Raw genomic sequence first — 17,233 nt, 5'->3', positions numbered from 1 at the left:
GACAGGACAAGAGAACAGAACAGGGAAACCATTAGACTCCCAAAGAAGCAGCACACAGACATTTTCAAAAATTATTTCAAGAAATAATCCACTCAGAACAGGAATCTAAATTCAAGAGGACCCGGAGGGGATTAGAATCTTGTTTTTTTTTCTCCACAATAGGCTCATAATTTTAATGCTTCAGTTTACCCCCCCCCCTTTTAACCAGAGCGATGGCATTATGAGGCACAAGGGAGCCAGGACCATGTCTCTTTATAACCCACTCTGCGGTACTGAGGGCTGTTGGGAGTGATCTGGCCCCCAGAAGATTGTGAACACCCTCTCCACGTGCTGGCTGAGCTCAGAGCACTGTGAACTGCATGGTCCTCCTCTCATAACATGCTGGCTGAACTGACCTGCCATTCTGCTGATAGAAGTCGTCCTCGAAGTCTCGGAGGCTCTTCCGAAGCTGCTTCTTGTCAGCCCTCGCCTTCCATAGCTGCTCCAGGAGCTCCGGCCTGAGAGACGGAGAGACACAGTCACTCCAAGAGGCTTCCCTCACACACGCAAAGCATTTACTCAAGACACACAACCTTCAGGGGTTCAAAAGAAATTGACAGATAGATAGATAGATAGAGCTTAATCTGACAGGTTTAAGCTTGGATAACACAGTGCATTGGAAATGCGTGATATGTAACACTAAAAAACCCCCCTTTAGTGAATGCTATGACAGAAAATCGCTTCTCTCTGCTCCTCTCACGCTTTCTAAAGGTGCTGCAGTGGAGTGCTCTACAGTGGATGCTGTGTGTGCACAGTTTGAAAGGAAGGCTGCCATGCGCTTCTTGCGTGTGAAGGAAGCTGAGCTCTCACATGGATGTAGTGTTGGTGTTAGACATGCAGAGGTCGCGGGCCAGCCTGCCCGAGCTCTCCTCCAGCTTGGGGTCCATCTTCTCTCTGTCCAGGTGAGCCTGGAAGGAGTGGGGGAGGCTGGCTGGGTCCAGCATGATGGTGAACGTTGTATCCTCACTGACCTCCTCCTCCTCCTCCTCCTCCTCCTCCTCCTCCTCCTCCTAGAACAGGACAGACAGAAACGAAGCCAACTGCATCAGCACTCTGAACACAGACATCGCTGGAGTAACTCATCTGATTTGTTCTCATGCACTTAAGAGACTGGTTTGACTTACATTGATCTCATCACAGAAATGGGCAGTTACCCCCTCAATGATTGGCTGCAACATCTGTCCCCGCCTCTTGGATGATGGAGAACCCTAAATAAATAAATAAATAAATAAAATAAAAATAAATTAGTACGCTAGAAGTAAAAAATAATGCTGGTTGACATGACGCTATCCTATTGATGCATTCGAAAACTTTGCCAACGAGACCAGAGCGCCGATTACATGAGAAGAGCATTAGTCTGAAGGCGGCACTAGCCGGAATGTTGGTCTCCTTTACGTTCCAATTGTGACGGAGCGTTCCGCAGTTCTGCATGATTAGAATGCAGTGAGAGCAGGGCTGACTCACGATTAGGGTTGTGATGCTAGCTCGGGTCAGCATCTGCTTCACCAGCCGGTATCTCTCATAAAGAGGCTTCACAATCTGCCTCTCCTCGCGGGTGACCTGTCAGAACCACAGGGTCAGTTACCATCGAGTCATTATAAGTACCAGCAATTCAGTTCACAGAGTCTACTCAGACATAACATAGAAACAAACAGCAACAAAAATTCATACAGAATATTAACAAAAACACATGTAAACAAACATCAGATAAAATACTACATCCTAAATAAAAATATAACAAAGACTAGCGCTAGCAAATTAATTCTGTCACAAGTGACCAGTTTATAGTGGCTCTTAGTTTGCTCAACAGTAAAGTGTGTTAAGGGATTGATGGTAGTGTGAACACTATCTAGGTAGATGAGTAGACTCGTAGAGTACCGGGCGCCCGTGGATACTCTCATAGTACAGCAGGTTCTTCTGCAGTGCCGTCTTCTCACAGAGCAGGTTTTCCTTTGTCATTTTCTGTGAAACAAACAACCAACAACCCCAGGTTTAGGAGTGGGAACACAGCCAGCACATCTATAGATCTATAATGCACTAAACATCATTCATGTCAGACTCACAACTCAAATCCCTTAATCCTCTTGGCCACATCAGTGGACGTTAAGTGCGATCCCAATCTTTACCTTCATGTCCTCTGGCCAGCTCGCCTCCTCCCTCTTGTCCCGGAGCCTGCGCAGGATGAGATCCACTGTGGATTCTGGGCTGGGTCGCCCCAGCGCCACCCCCTCAGACTCCCCATGGTCCAGCGTGGAGCCGAAGCTCTTCGGGAGGGTGTTGCTCCGCGGCCGGGGCAGGGGAGGAAACTCTCCGTCCGAGGACTTGCACTTAGTGTCTGGGAGGGAGAGCAGAGACAGCTGCATGGGTTAGTGTGTGATCCCCAAGTTGTGCAGTCAGGCTCCCTCATTGCTAAAGGTGACAGCAGGGAGAGCAGAGACAGCTGCATGGGTTAGTGTGTGATCCCCAAGCAGTGCAGTCAGGCTCCCTCATTGCTAGAGGTGACAGCAGGGAGAGCAGAGACAGCTACATGGGTTAGTGTGTGATCCCCAAGTTGTGCAGTCAGGCTCCAGCACCACGGCATATGCTACCATTGTGGTTGATGCACAATGTTTTTCTCAAGAGTAATATCAATTTTGGGTGGGATGACGTATTTCAATTTTCTTCCATGCTGTTGCAGATTGATTTTAAATCAGCCAAGGTTAAAACACATATTACCAGCGCACTAAAGAACTTTGCTTTTTTTGTTATTATAATCTGGTAACAACGCATGTTGTACGAGGCTTCAGATACCAAACAGCCGCGCCCGCTTTCCTCCGGGTCGTACGGATTTCAATCTGTCTTGAAAGCAAGAGGGTGAAACAGTTACCTTTGATTTGCTTGCGTAGTTTTGTGAGCTCCGTCATCCATTTCAAAACCTTTGCATTAGCTGCCTTATCACTGTGCGAGGGCTGCAAAACAAAATGATGTGTTCTCAAACAGAGGCTTCTTTAAAGAAATCCTGCTGGAGCGCTGCTCTTCCTCTCACACCTGTAACTCACCTTGTAGTTCCTCTCCTTCTCAAACTGCTCCTCAAACTGCTTGATCTTCTTCTTGAGGTTCTGCAGTTTCTTGGCGAGTTGGACTGAGACGGCATCCCCCTTCCCAGCCTCTCTGGTGCTGAAGGAGGCTCGGCGAGGCCTGGAGAGAGGCAAGCTTTATCATCAAAAGGCATGACACGCTGATATCCTGCGCCAGCTACACCGTGTCCCTCTACTCAGGAAGGACAGCTAGAATCCAATAGGATCAACAGTACTAGGCAGTTCAGGATTTAGACTGAATGCATAACTGGAAGTATTGTGGTTTATTATAGTTATTACAGCGTTGTCCATCACACCTCCACATGATCTTGTACAAGCACGTTACTGCACATATTCATTTACTGACTGTATGTGTTGCCATGTGTTCAAGCAGGCATCACACCGCTGCATACAAAGGAAAGGTTTCAGTGCTCGGCTAACCCTATTACTATTTATCTAGGGCAGAGCAGGACGCTGGCAACAGCTCTCCGCCGAGCAAAAGCTGACGCAAGCAGTGCAAGGTGCTTCCCATACCTCCTAAAGGAAAGTGCTTTAGTGGGGGGGGAGGAGGATGCGTCGGGGGTCTGCAGGAAGCGCTGGCTGTGTCCGAAGTCCAGGAAGCGGCGGGCGAGCAGGAGGTGGGAGTCTTCTTCCAGGGGGTGGTGGACCATGCGGCCGGCCAGCGGGGAAAGCTGAGCCTCCCCAGACTCACAGTCCTCCTGCCAGGACTTGAATGCAGGGACGGGGTCTGCAGCAACAAAGACAGAGAAAGAGCTTATAACAGCAGCGGGCAAGATGTGGTGTATGCGGGTGTGTGGGATGCAAAAAGACTGGGACCGCACATAGAAAACAGAGCGACACGGTTATCAGCTCCCGACAATCCCACCCTTTCAAGTGCAAGCTGTCCTCAGTGACCAATGCAAGGCAGTTAGGTTTTTGATTGACTCTCAACTGATTGAAGAAACCACGTTTAACACGATTCAAATTGATCTCAAGGGGATTTAAACATAGATGCATTTAACAATCTAAGGGGGCCCAATTTAATAAGCTTAAAAAAAAAAGTTTGAGGAAAACAAATATAAATGCAATTAAACTAAGGTGGCGAATAATTTCAATGAATACATTTGTGTGTTATATTTAATTTAAATGAACTGGGTCCTTAAGAGAGAGGAGAGACAAAACACAATGATACATACATGCAGGCATACATACACATACATAACCAAAAAACCCGAAACCTGGAAACAAAAAAGATACAATAAAATAAAAATGAAAAACAAAACGGACTGACTGACAAATGAAACAGGAAGACGAGCTCTTGGGAAAGGAGCTGGGGTTAGTCTGGCTCAGCAGGCATGTTGTAAGAGTGGCACTGGGGACAGGGAGTAGCAGGTGAAACGGTTCAGCGCAAGGGAGGTGTGGATGGATAGCACAGCAGAGCAGAGCACAGCACAGCAGAGCAGAGCACACTTACCTTCCCCGTCCTTCTGCAGGTGCATTGATTTGAAGTCAATGAGGGGGAAAGTGAATGGACAAGGCGCTGACAAAAAAATGGGGAGAAGAAATGGTAGAAAAAACACTACAGTGAGCAGACAGCACAAACGAGGAGAAACTCAGTACTGACAGAGCACAAGAGCGAACCAGGGTGCGTCTCTCCTGACAGCTACCCTCGATCACACACAAAGTCTCCACACATTACTGTGTCAAGAACAAGCACTCATTTCTACAGACTAGTCCGTTTAAGCCAGGTTCTGCATTTTAATTCACTGCTCAACAGGTATTTCTGTTCACAAATCATTTCCCTGCTCTGCCATCAAACATCTAAAGTAGCTCTCTTGTAATTCTTCATTCACTGGAACGAACAACCCTGCACACTTGAAACAAACGCCTGGACCTGCTTTGGCCAAAAAGGATGTGAGACTGAAAACCAGACCCTAATGCAACTGTTGTACTTTAATGACTGAATACGACTAAGCAAATGCTATTCTGAATGCAGTGAATCATTCGGTTTGAATGCAAGGTTGAGCAGAGATCTATTCACAACCTGCCCTATAAAACACTGAGCACACTGGGGAGGTGGGCCGGAGAACACAGAAACACAGGCTTGGTACAGACAGGCAGGCACCTCAGCTCAAACTGCAGGCGCTTAGTCTTGCTGTGTAAGTCGCTTTGATTACTGGCACCTGGCATGAATGCGTCCTGCATCTCCACCACCTTTCCCTGGGACACACTGCCACACACACACAGCGGCTGAACAGCCTGCTCAGTGCAGAGTGTGTGTGTTTTGGGGAATGCTGATCACACTCTCTGTAACCCATACCACAGCACAGCGGAGAAATCCAGATAATCAATCATTCAAGATGATCTGTCATGGAGATTACCTTCCAACCCTTGGAACACTCGGTGCAGGTCGAGGTGGGGAGTTGGTCCTGGCTGGCCGGGACGGTCTGACGACTCAGAGTTGGTGCTCACATCAAACCCTTCGCCACCGGGCTTCTAGAGAGGTGAAGAGAGCCAGGGAGTGAGAGCAAGCCTCAGCACTTATGTAGGTTACATTCAGGGCTCCTTTGTCTTGTTCTTTCCCTGTACAGTGCAGTGATACCCCATCTGCAGAACAGACTGCTGGGGCAGCTCGTACTCCCATTACACACATGCAATGGAAACTACAGGAGAACACGATGTGCAAAGAAAACCAAGAAACTCTTAGCATAGGAGCACATAGCATGAACTGTGAATAGAGAGAGAGTCACAGGGTTGGTCTAAGTATTTAATATCTCAGACAAACACAAATTCTATTACAGCTTGGTACCTGCATCAACTAAACCTATCCTCTGATCTGAAGAGGAAACCATTAAACCTTTATAAAACCATGGTAATAACAATAATAATAATAATCTATTTTTATATAGCGCCTTTCATAGTGGACCACCATCACAAAGCGCTTTATAAGATACGAGGCTAGGGTGTGTGAACTATGCATCAGCTGCAGAGTCACTTACAACAACGTCTCACCTGAAAGATGGAGCACAAGGAGGTTAAGTACGGTGGCCGTGAAGTGCAAAACACAAACACAAAAAGAAAAGCAGAAACACAAAAAAAAAAAACAACAACATTAAGAAAAACACAACAACATTAAGGAAGACGCTGCATATTAATACAATATAATTTCCCAGCGCATTGTCCTTAATCTCATGTAAGGTATTATATATATATATATATTCTCTATATATATATATATATATATATATATATATATATATATATATATATATATATATATATATATATATAAACACGTAAGTGATACCTGTGTGCTATGGACAAGGAAGAATCGTGCAAGAATGAGACAATTACATTTTAATGAATATTATAATATATATTATTCATTAATAATAACTAAAGATAAGGAGGTATGAAGATTGTTCTTGTTTCTAAGCTTGCAAGGAGGAATCGACTGATGCTTGTTTAATGACAATTGGAGCAGGTTAAATGCTTTTACCCATTCCCGAGTAGCACAGTGATTGACAAACAGTGATGTTGTGTTTTCTTAATGTTGTTGTGTTTTTCCTTAATGTCGTTGTGTTTTCCTTTTTGTGTTTCTGCTTTTCTTTCTGTATTTTGCACTTCAGGGCCACCCGTAGTTAAGTGACTTGCTCAGGGTCACACAATGAGTCAGTGGCTGAGCTGGGGTTTGAACTGGGGACCTCATGGTTACAAGCCTGTGTCTCTGTAACCACTGTATATTTATAAAGCCATGGTAACCATTGTATATTTATAAAACCATGGTAACCATTGTATATTTATAAAGCCATGGTAATCATTGTATATTTATAAAACCATGGTAACCATTGTATATTTATCATCCATTGCCAAACAGAACAAGTTCTTATCGTACCAGCCTTGCATGTAGTTATTCTGGGATTAATCCCGTTGAGACAGTAACACGGGAAGGCATGCATTATTCTTCACTACTTTCAACTGCTACAGGAACCTAATAACAACATTAAAAACTCACACAGGTGATGATTTCAGTTTCATAGTCGTTCTTGGACACCCGACAGTCTTCTTGTCTGGAAACAACAGAAAGGAAGCCCATCTTGAATATACAGTTTGTATTTGTTTTATATCAGCTGTGACTTATGAAAGTACCAGGAGTGTTGTGATTTCAATAGAGGGTGTGGATAGGGGATTACACAGACAAGCAATCAAAACTTTTTATTTGTTTTTTTAATTTGATTCTATGTTAATTGGTATCAGACAGATGTTTTTTCTGTGGGTTGCAGTGCCTGCCTGCATCAGCGTGGTGATTTTAACAGCCACATGTTGTATCGATTGTCTACAGCTGGCTGATCTTCAAACAGAGACGCTGCTGGCCTGACAGCGAAAGTCGTTCTTTAAATAATTACACTAAAACAATGACAAAAGATTGTGTGCAAACATTACAAATCAGATTCATGTGAATCAGTGCAGAACCAGCCTGCAAAAGAAGGCTAAACTCCCTCTGGCTGTGCTTGATAAAGACACAAGTCCACTCTTTGTAAGACAGTGGTCCTGGGAGCTGAGTTTCCAATCTGTAGAGCCAGTTATTCTGCACTGTAAACACATAAGCAGGGGCGCAGTGTGCAGATGCAAACTGGGGCCGGTGTTTAATGTGAAAACACATCGAATCAGTAAGAGCAAGCACTGCAGATTCAGACGAATAGATGTGTGAAATAAACACTTAGTAAAACACTGCAATGCTCACTAGGTGGCACTACACATCATGAGTCCTGTCTTCACAGAGATCAGCTAGTAGCAACTGATCTGAAGGACAACAGAATTGAGTTACTTTTAATTCCTTAAAAAAGCATTGCAATTGACTGCAAAAAAATAAATCATATATATGTATATATGTATATATATATATATATATATTATATATATATATATATATATATATATATATATATATATATATATATATATATATATATATATATATATATATATATATATATATACACACACATATATATATATAGACACACAGAGAGAGAGAGAGAGAGAGAGACAGAGACAGTAAAGATGACTCCTGCTCCCTCCCTCCCTCAGGATGAAACTAGTTTTTAGTGTAACACACTAAAAAAGGTCAAAATTGTACATATTATTTTTAGGTCAGAATTGCAGTTTCTAAACATCTTAATTTCACTAATCTACTGATGGACTTTCTTCAAAGAGTGACTTAAAAATCTTATAATGGCAACATAAAAAAAAAAAAATCTGATAAAAGTGAAATGCAGCCACTTCAGGACAGCCAATGGGTAGCTAAGCGGTTAATTGCTAATTTCATAGCATGTGGTGGAGCAGTAAAACCCCTTCATTTCTAATGCAATACGTGCATGCTGTTCCACATTGTAAAACCCCTTCATTTCTAATGCAATACGTGCACACTGTTCCACATTGTAAAACCCCTTCATTTCTAATGCAATACGTGCACGCTGTTCCACATTGTAAAACCCCTTCATTTCTAATGCAATACGTGCACACTGTTCCACATTGTAAAACCCCTTCATTTCTAATGCAGTACATGCACGCTGTTCCACATTGTAAAACCCCTTCATTTCTAATGCAATACGTGCATGCTGTTCCACATTGTAAAACCCCTTCATTTCTAATGCAATACGTGCACACTGTTCCACATTGTAAAACCCCTTCATTTCTAATGCAATACGTGCACGCTGTTCCACATTGTAAAACCCCTTCATTTCTAATGCAGTACGTGCATGCTGTTCCACATTGTAAAACCCCTTCATTTCTAATGCAATACGTGCACACTGTTCCACATTGTAAAACCCCTTCATTTCTAATGCAGTACATGCACGCTGTTCCACATTGTAAAACCCCTTCATTTCTAATGCAATATGTGCACGCTGTTCCACATTGTAAACGGACAGACTGCATGACACAAACCTGGCTGTGTTGATGTTGTTTTCAGCTTCCACCAGTGCTTCAGCGTCAGCATCACTGCCAGAGTCTTCCAGCAGGGTGGCGCTCTCCACTTGCTGGGGAGGCAAAAAAGAAATGTAATGATGAGATAATCAGCTACCCAACAGGTACATGCTACTGCCAGTTCAACACCTTCTGTTCTGGATCAAATTACTGAACCACAATTTCCTGTGAAGTTTCCTTCTCCTCTCTTTGTTGCATGCCAAGATGGTCGTGCTTACCTGCCTGCTCTTCTCCTCCTCCTCCTCCTCGTCCTCGTCACCACTCTCTTCTGGACAGGCTTTAGGCTGCGTTTCTACTAATCCAGGCTGGGAGCTGTCCTTGTCTCTCTCCACTAGTCCAGTGCCAGCCTCCCTACGATGACACACAGGAGTGTTAGCTGGAGGGGCAGTCAGGCAGGGCCAGGTGCACTGAAAAGATTAGCAGCCTCGGCGCAGCTCAACGAAAGGACAGAGGCAGCACTAGAAATTCAATGGGACAGGGCCCTGCCTCAGGAGCTGGCAGCAAGACACCTTTATGTTAAATACAAATAACCATAAAAAGGAGATTATGAAGTTTAATTGTTTAATTTCATTTAAAATGTAAGAGTAATAATAACAATAATAAATCAGAAACCGCCTTTTTTTTTTTCTTTTTTTTTTTTTTCTAAAGCTCAAAGTTTGATACCCAATTTTCTCCCTCGGTCAACTCAAATTGTAACAGATTTTCGGTTTTATTTTTTGAGGATTACACAGCTCTGAACTTTAAAAAAAAAAAAAAGTTTTTTAAAGATTCTACACAAAACGATAAATACATCAATCTATTAACCGCACTAAAGAATACAAACATGTACATTTGAAAGTTGATGAATATATATGTTCTGTCCAACTAATTTCCCCCACTGTTTAGCAGGAAATATCTGCTATGTTATCACACAGAGTGGCACAAACTCACAATCAACGGCTTCACAATGCTTCAATCAACAACCCTCCCCCTCGCCCTGACCCTCCCACCTGACCCAGTTCACAACAAAAACTTTACTCCAAAGGGGAACTGAAAAAGACCCTGTAATCCATATCTATCTGTCTATCTATGTAGCAGTGTGAGTGTGTCTGTGTGCACAGGGCTCTCACCCCTGCCCCAGCCCCTCTGCTCCCTGCCTCTCATAGCTGCAGATCTCCTCTGCTCCCTGCCTCTCATAGCTGCAGATCTCCTCGGCTCCCTGCCTCTCATAGCTGCAGATCTCCTCGGCTCCCTGCCTCTCATAGCTGCGGATCTCCTGCTCGATGCTGCTCTGCAGGTCAAAGAGATGCTGCTCCACCGCAGCGCGGATCGTCCTCTCGAGGATGCTGGAGAGAGACAGCATGGACGTGAGACACAAACACACCAAAACAGCACAAGACAACCCACTTCAAACTGCACACATCTTCACTAATATATATATATATATATATATATATATATATATAAAAACATGGCTAAGTCTGGCTCCTGAAGTCAACATCAAATCCTATGTTAGAATTCCCAGCTTTGCCTAAGATGACCTGAACTTGCCCAACCCTGCCAATTTCAATTATGCCACGAGAATCATATTAGCGTTTGTGTAAATATTTAATAAGACGTTAAAACAGGAGGAAAAATAATAACTATAACCAGATCCCACGTCGATAATTTGCCCTCAGAGAGTTTGTTTGTGTTCTTGGATTTTCCAGCCCCGAATCCAGGAAACTCCAAATATTGGATTCAGTTTTGTCTTTTTTAAATAGTGATAATTTTATTGAACTTTAGAAGTGTTTAGGGCAACTTTGTCAAGGCGAGGAAACACAGAGCCACATTGTGGCTTGGAACTTGGTTTCAGGAGACTAGGTTCCAGGCCACTGCACAGCACAACAGGGGAGACTTGGGGTTTGATGCAGCTTTCAAAGCAGGTCTCCCTGTCTCCTGTAACCAAGTTTCAAGCCACTGTTACTGAAAAAGTGGTTTCATGTTCCCTCAGCTTTAATCAATCAGAGAATCAATACCGGGCAATAACAAATATGTATGAATAAAACATGTGCATACAGATCAAAAAAGACAAACCCAATCACATAGTACACCACAAACTAAACGAGCTACACAAGACATGGTCCAAGATGAGATACTACCGATATTGCTCTCCCTAATCAGTAAAAACAGAGCTTTACTTACTCTGCAGAAGCTGGCAAAATACTAATGGGAGTGATGTGAGAACTGGAAGAAAAGGGAAAGAGAAAAACACATGAGATCAACGGGATTAGACAAAGACACAGCACAATGGGAGTTGGCTTCACCTTAACTACTTTCGCTGCAGACTACATAGAAGAGAGAAAAAAAAATACCACAAAACACCCCAAGGCGCTGACCTCTTGCTCACGCAATGATTTAATACAAAGAATATCATTAAGGTCTGAATTTGAAAGGCAGCATCCAGCCTGACTGTCTCCATCAGAGAGAGGACGAGATGGAGAGGGTTTTTTTTTTTATTTGAGTGAAAACACTACAGCAGCCATTCCTGCTGTTTAGAAGCCTTGCTCTCTGCAATGGTGCGGCCAAGCAGAGGCGTGGGTGAGAGAGCAGGGCTGCTGCTGCTGAAAAGAAAACTAATTACACAAGACTGCTATTAAACCAGGCTGCTGCTGGGGTCCACACACAGTCAGACAGACATGAACACCGAGATGAATCAGCACACCTTCTGAGCCCGTAAACAAGGACTAATATCTCAGGACTGCTGCGGGTGGGGGTCAGCATTCTCCAGCTGTAACCGCTGGGGTCCCGTTCAAGAGTCTCTACAGGACAGTGTTGAGGTACAGCTATTTACAGCAAGTAATGCGCTTTACACAGATGTCAGGGTCACATTGGAGCCCCGTTGAGATAGCAATACCTGTGCTCTGCTGCATATTACATACAGTTTGTTTTACTTTGTAACCCGCATGTGTTCTGCTGTTAGAGGTACCAGTGTGTATTATATTAAATGACCACAGCAATTCAAAACCATTTTGAGTAAGAGGGTGTTTAGGAACAGGTTAGCTTCAATACAAGGTGTAACGTTGCAAGATGCTTTGGGAGTTTATTTGAAATATTAAATGCATTTATTTATTCATTCATTCAGTCATTCATAGACTAAACAGCAGCACTCAAAATTAGTCCAAAGATTGAGGCATTTCCCCCTTTTGTTTCAGAGATATTTACACCCAAAAATGATCAACACCAGCCTCTGTAAACCACAGTCAGCCCAGGCTGTTAGTAAACACTGCAGCGTTATTGTTGTAACAGGAAGTGGGGTCAGCACAGTGGGGCTGACTATTACACTGCATCGGCTTCCATCTCACTGAATTGCCTCTGGTTTTGCCAAACTAAAATTGACTTCACACAAGCCCTTCAGCTCTAGAAAACACTGTCTTCTAGTCCTCAGCCTCACACAAGCCCTTCAGCTCCAGAAAACACTTCCATTCCTCCGCTCAATGCACCAGAATGCTCAAACTCCCTGCCTTTAACTCTTCAGGATAACCAGCTTCCCAAGAAGGCCAACCAACGGCCAACCAAAGGCCAACCAACAGGCCACGATGCCTTAGAATATATATGCCTAGCTCCCTCTTCCCTCTCTTGTCTGCTCTCTCACCAAGGTCAGCGTTAAACAAACAAATCAAAATCTATCTGAGGGGGCTAGCGGGTGAGTGAAGCGATAAGAACGAATTCCTGGAACTGTTTATAAATATGACCAGAGAGAAAGAAATAGGAGACTCAAACATACCTGGCAACCACTTCCTCCGATCCCCACTGCTGCAGCATTGCCACATTGTAAAGAGGGAGCACGTCTGGGTAAATAACACACAGACACAGGCACAGCTACAGACACACAACAGCAACCTCAGATCAAATCAACCAGGTTAATAAGTAACAAACTGCTCCCCCCACACACAACCTCTCTCTAAAAGAGACCACACATGTTTTAAAAGGGACTGCCACATCATGTCATATACTCTACAGCTGTAGGGGATATGTGTATTAATGCTAGTTTACAGAAGATGATAACATTGCCCTGAGCTGTATTTATTAATGTCTCAAGACGGTATTTACTCTGAAACTGTTTTGGGAGGTAGCGGGTTAACGATCAGCCCCAGCCAAGTGCACAGCAGCACAAACCTATTCATGGATTATTCACACTGAGCCCTCCATGGAGACAACTGAAGAAACAGCAGCTTGAGTGTGTGCAGATTGCTGCTCTCCACAGAAGCTAGGGAGAGCCACAATCAGCACACATTTAAGTAGCTGTTTCTTCACTTGTTTAATTAGAGTGGTGAATTAGTCCAATCAGCACCACCGATGCTCACCTGGGTGTCAGAACCTGTTTGCTGTGGACCGCTCAGCACCAACAGTCACTTTGCAGCAGCTCTAGTCTGTAACATTTTGTTTTTGATGAACACCAATTACCCTCACCTGGAACTTATTTAAAATTCCATCTCAAAATTATTTTTAACTGAAGTAAGGTCCAAACAACATACCGTGTAACTGAACTCAGTCAAGTGAGACAGTGAGAATGTTAGCCATTGGAAGCACATGACGGTAGTACAGTGCTGTGCCTCAACCGGTGTGCAGAAAGACTCTAGTTAGCGTGGAATAACTTGTTCCAAGGTCAAGGAGTATCTTTCTGTTAAAAACCTGCCTGGAACCTGAACACAGTAGAGGTGGGCAAGGGAGGCCCTTCCAGTCCAGCTCTTAACAAACCTGCTCTAAAATTGTTTCATTGACCGGGTTGAACTTTCACCCAGGTCTTGAAGCAGTTAATTGTTTAAATCTTCCTCTTAACCCTGGAGAGGCACAGACCTTCATGAGAGGTACTGGTAAACCCTGGACGAGGCAGTTTGGGAATTCCACAGACAAAGGGAACTTCAGAGCTGTAATACTGACACATTGTAGCATACAGGACTGACACAACAATCGCTAGCTAGACCACTGGAGTGGAAGTGAGCACAGAAAAGGGATTAGAGGCCAGGAAAGAGCTGTACTTGCATGCAAGGTATAAACCACGACAAAATAAGATAGGCTTGAGTAACTGAATAAAAAGGAAGTTGTTAAGCAGTGATATTAGAACCACTAAGAACTGGTTAATAGGCATACATTGCTGTATTGCCAATTTTTCTGTTGGAAAACTGCTGATCAGATATCTTTCAGCAACTCGTTCTACTGACGTAATAATTCCCCCCAGCAATATGGCAGAGTGTGACGGATGGCCAAAAACCTGTAATAAACGTTTCTCTTGCCGTTTTCCTTGGACACGATTGCTGTCAGAAAACGACGTCATTGACGTCATTCTCCAGAGAGGAGAAAACTGCGGCTTTACAGCCTAACTCAACAGGGAAGCAAACTGAACAGTGCTGATGCTTTATTGAGATGGATAGAAAATAGTAAAACAGTCAAGAATTATACCATTAAAAAAAACTAACAAACAGATTCTACAACACATACAGAAGATAAGCAAGAAAAAGCACACAGGGTTATTATACTTACGAAGGTCTAACAGGACTACAGACGAGCACTTTGAATAAAGATCTATTCTTACTACTGAAATGAAAAAACATGCCCTCAACATAGTGCATTAGATTGTGAGGAGAGCTGCATCAAGCTGGAGAGAGTACCATGCAGCAACTGGTTAAGCAGGGAAGATCCTGCGACACACACACACACGCAGCCATCACAAAAACAAAAAGCTATACTCTGATACTACTGACCCTGGCACATCACAATCAGTGACACCCAATTCTAAAATCGAGCTGTGCTCAAGCGCCAGAAAACAAATAAATAAACCAATATCAATCAACACTGATGGCATGCACCAAAACAAATAGCAAAGCAGAGCCTCGGACGAAAGGGTTACCTGTGATGCAGAACTTGGCAGGCCATTCTGCCTTGTGCGGCTTCTTGTTATCCCGACTGGGCACTTTCAGGTGGTAAGGTCTGTATGAATATGTTAAACTGCAAGCCAATGCTGCCTGGGCACATACTGTGGACCGGATTGCTAGCGCTGCTGCGTGCGGGGTTCAGCACTGCTCAGAGTGCTGCAGTAAACACCTCAGACACCGGGGCAAATACAAGGCATGGTGATACAACTGCTCACCCAGCCAATGATCTTGCAAGACACGACCAGCACTGTTCTTCCAGCTGTCCCCTAGCTGTACTGCTAAATCAACAGCCCCCCCCAACACCCCCCCCAGAGTCTCTGCGTAGCTCTCTATGAATCTCAATTAGGAGGCTGTCTGGTCCAGTAGTTAAAGAAACAGGCTTGTAACTAGCAGATCCCCGGTTTAAATCCCAGCTCAGCCACTGACTCATTGTGTAACCCTTAGCAAGTCATTTAACCTGTAAGTGACTCTGCAGTTGATGCACAACTCACACACCCTAGCCTCATATCTTGTAAAGTGCTTTGTGATGGTGGTCCACTAAGAAAAGGCGCTATATAAAAATAAAGATTACTATTATTATACCACCTGGATTATATAGGCGCTATATAAAAATAAAGATTATTATTATTATTATACCACCTGGATACCACCCAGCAGCAATGTGTCCGTTTCAATATCTCTTGCTTTAATCCCTCATTGCATTGTTGCTTTATAGTCACTCGGCACAGTAGGCGCTTTTCAACGCTTCTCGTAATCAAAAACAAGCTTCCCATTTGAAAAACAAAAACAAAAAGAGAGTTTGTGTTTCTACAGCACCGTCCCGGTGCAGTTCATCTAGTTTGGTTTCTTTTTGTACGACTTGCTACAGTTTGGCACGCATGCAAGCATAAAGCAGTCCGGCCTGAACGAAACATTTGATCTTTGTTTTGTTTTTGCTGCTTAGTTGAAGAGTGCACTGTAATGTTAGACCGTCAGAATGAATTATGAGACGCTGTCGCTGAAGCTGGAACAGCCTGTGGGGTTGCAAGCAGCTTCATAAATAACAGCAGCAGGCCCTCTCAACGTTAAACAAATATCCCCAAATATATCCACTGTGCCTCTTAGTAACCTCTCGGAGAAGTCTGCCTGGCAGCCCAATCCCCTCAGCTGCTACAAACAGACACTGAGTCAGGGCAGCTTAGCTCGTGCTCTGGGATGCCTGCAGCTGTGTCAGGGCAGGCTAGCCAGCGCCGTATTGGGGTACAAACCAGACCAGCACTCTGGGACGCCCGCAGCCCGCCCAGAGGATATTCATTTGGAAAATAACAGCGTGTATTCCCAGCCAGCTTCTTGACACACAGGCACACATGGATACTGACGTAGTGACACAGCCAGCAGCATGCTTCAGAGAAGAGGTGTTCACTTCTCGGCTGTGAAGAAAATACTTTCCACAGCTCAACGCAGACTCAAATATTACAGTGTATATTTAGCTTGATTTGTTTGTCGATCGCTCAATCTTTCAGTGTATGTGCATCTATGAGGCAAGTACTGAGCCGAGAAACATTTTACATTTCAACGCTGCAGGATAAGTCAATGTCATTTTAGTGTGAGAAAAAGTTCTGTAACAATGTGGCACGCTTTCTCATTGGCTAATAGTTAATGAATATCTTATCTTCCTCCCTTTCTTAGTGTACTATATACCACAGTGTGTTACAGAAGAACCAGCAGTTGACCTTTTCTAGAGTGTATTAGTTCATTATTTATTTTAATAAATGGCACATACTTCTAATTACTTCTACTGGATATAAAAGGGCTGGTGTTAAGATGAGCAGAACAGCCCCTATTGGATTGTCTTAACTGCAATAAAATAGGAGAACAACCATGGGGTATGAAATGAACAGCAATACCAAGCCGATTTGCACATCCTTGGCTTGCATGAAAAGCAGTGCGATGACTGATTCATGATGTTTTTGAATATGCACAGCAAGGACGAGCTGCTGGCTCATTAGCTGTCCAGTTATTTGGGAACATGCTTAACTAAATTATTTTTGAACAGTGACAGCTTGCTTTCAATTCCTGCATCATCTTTCCAAGGCTCAAGTTCTCACCAAATCGCAAGCATGGGTTTTGTATGAATTTGGTCACTCATCCTGCCAGGTTTCATTGCTACACAGCGAATGTTTTTGTTGCAACAGAGGCACAAAGTGTCCAAGTGTCCCAGCTCCCCTTCCCGGTGTGCGCTCTACCGGAATAGCATCAGAAAGCAAATTATACAGC

At 43.7% G+C, this 17,233-nt stretch overlaps 1 protein-coding gene across 11 annotated transcripts in view; it reads right to left on the bottom strand.

Annotated features, from left to right (window-relative positions):
• The window catches only part of LOC121324994 (protein FAM13B-like), a 43,857-nt gene that overhangs the window by 3,371 nt on the left and 23,253 nt on the right, over window positions 1–17,233 (bottom strand). For 3 of the 11 annotated variants that reach the window (XM_041267259.1, XM_041267262.1, XM_041267260.1), the window contains exons 8-23: window positions 11,247–11,288; window positions 10,193–10,408; window positions 9,302–9,434; window positions 9,045–9,136; window positions 7,111–7,165; window positions 5,477–5,591; window positions 4,570–4,635; window positions 3,630–3,843; window positions 3,078–3,216; window positions 2,906–2,987; window positions 2,166–2,374; window positions 1,918–2,001; window positions 1,504–1,599; window positions 1,164–1,247; window positions 850–1,049; window positions 396–497 (exon numbers count right to left, since the gene is read on the bottom strand). In XM_041267259.1, the coding sequence (XP_041123193.1) occupies window positions 396–497; window positions 850–1,049; window positions 1,164–1,247; window positions 1,504–1,599; window positions 1,918–2,001; window positions 2,166–2,374; window positions 2,906–2,987; window positions 3,078–3,216; window positions 3,630–3,843; window positions 4,570–4,635; window positions 5,477–5,591; window positions 7,111–7,165; window positions 9,045–9,136; window positions 9,302–9,434; window positions 10,193–10,408; window positions 11,247–11,288 (1,929 nt within the window). The remainder of the gene's footprint in view (window positions 1–395; window positions 498–849; window positions 1,050–1,163; window positions 1,248–1,503; window positions 1,600–1,917; window positions 2,002–2,165; window positions 2,375–2,905; window positions 2,988–3,077; window positions 3,217–3,629; window positions 3,844–4,569; window positions 4,636–5,476; window positions 5,592–7,110; window positions 7,166–9,044; window positions 9,137–9,301; window positions 9,435–10,192; window positions 10,409–11,246; window positions 11,289–17,233) is intronic. The other 8 variants (XM_041267263.1, XM_041267261.1, XM_041267264.1 and 5 more) reach the window with 8 other exon arrangements.

The sequence above is a fragment of the Polyodon spathula genome, chromosome 12, assembly GCF_017654505.1.
Source record: "Polyodon spathula isolate WHYD16114869_AA chromosome 12, ASM1765450v1, whole genome shotgun sequence".
Lineage (NCBI taxonomy): Eukaryota > Metazoa > Chordata > Actinopteri > Acipenseriformes > Polyodontidae > Polyodon > Polyodon spathula.
The sequence above is the reverse complement of the archived record's forward strand: the minus strand, read 5'-3'. Positions and strand labels throughout refer to the sequence as shown.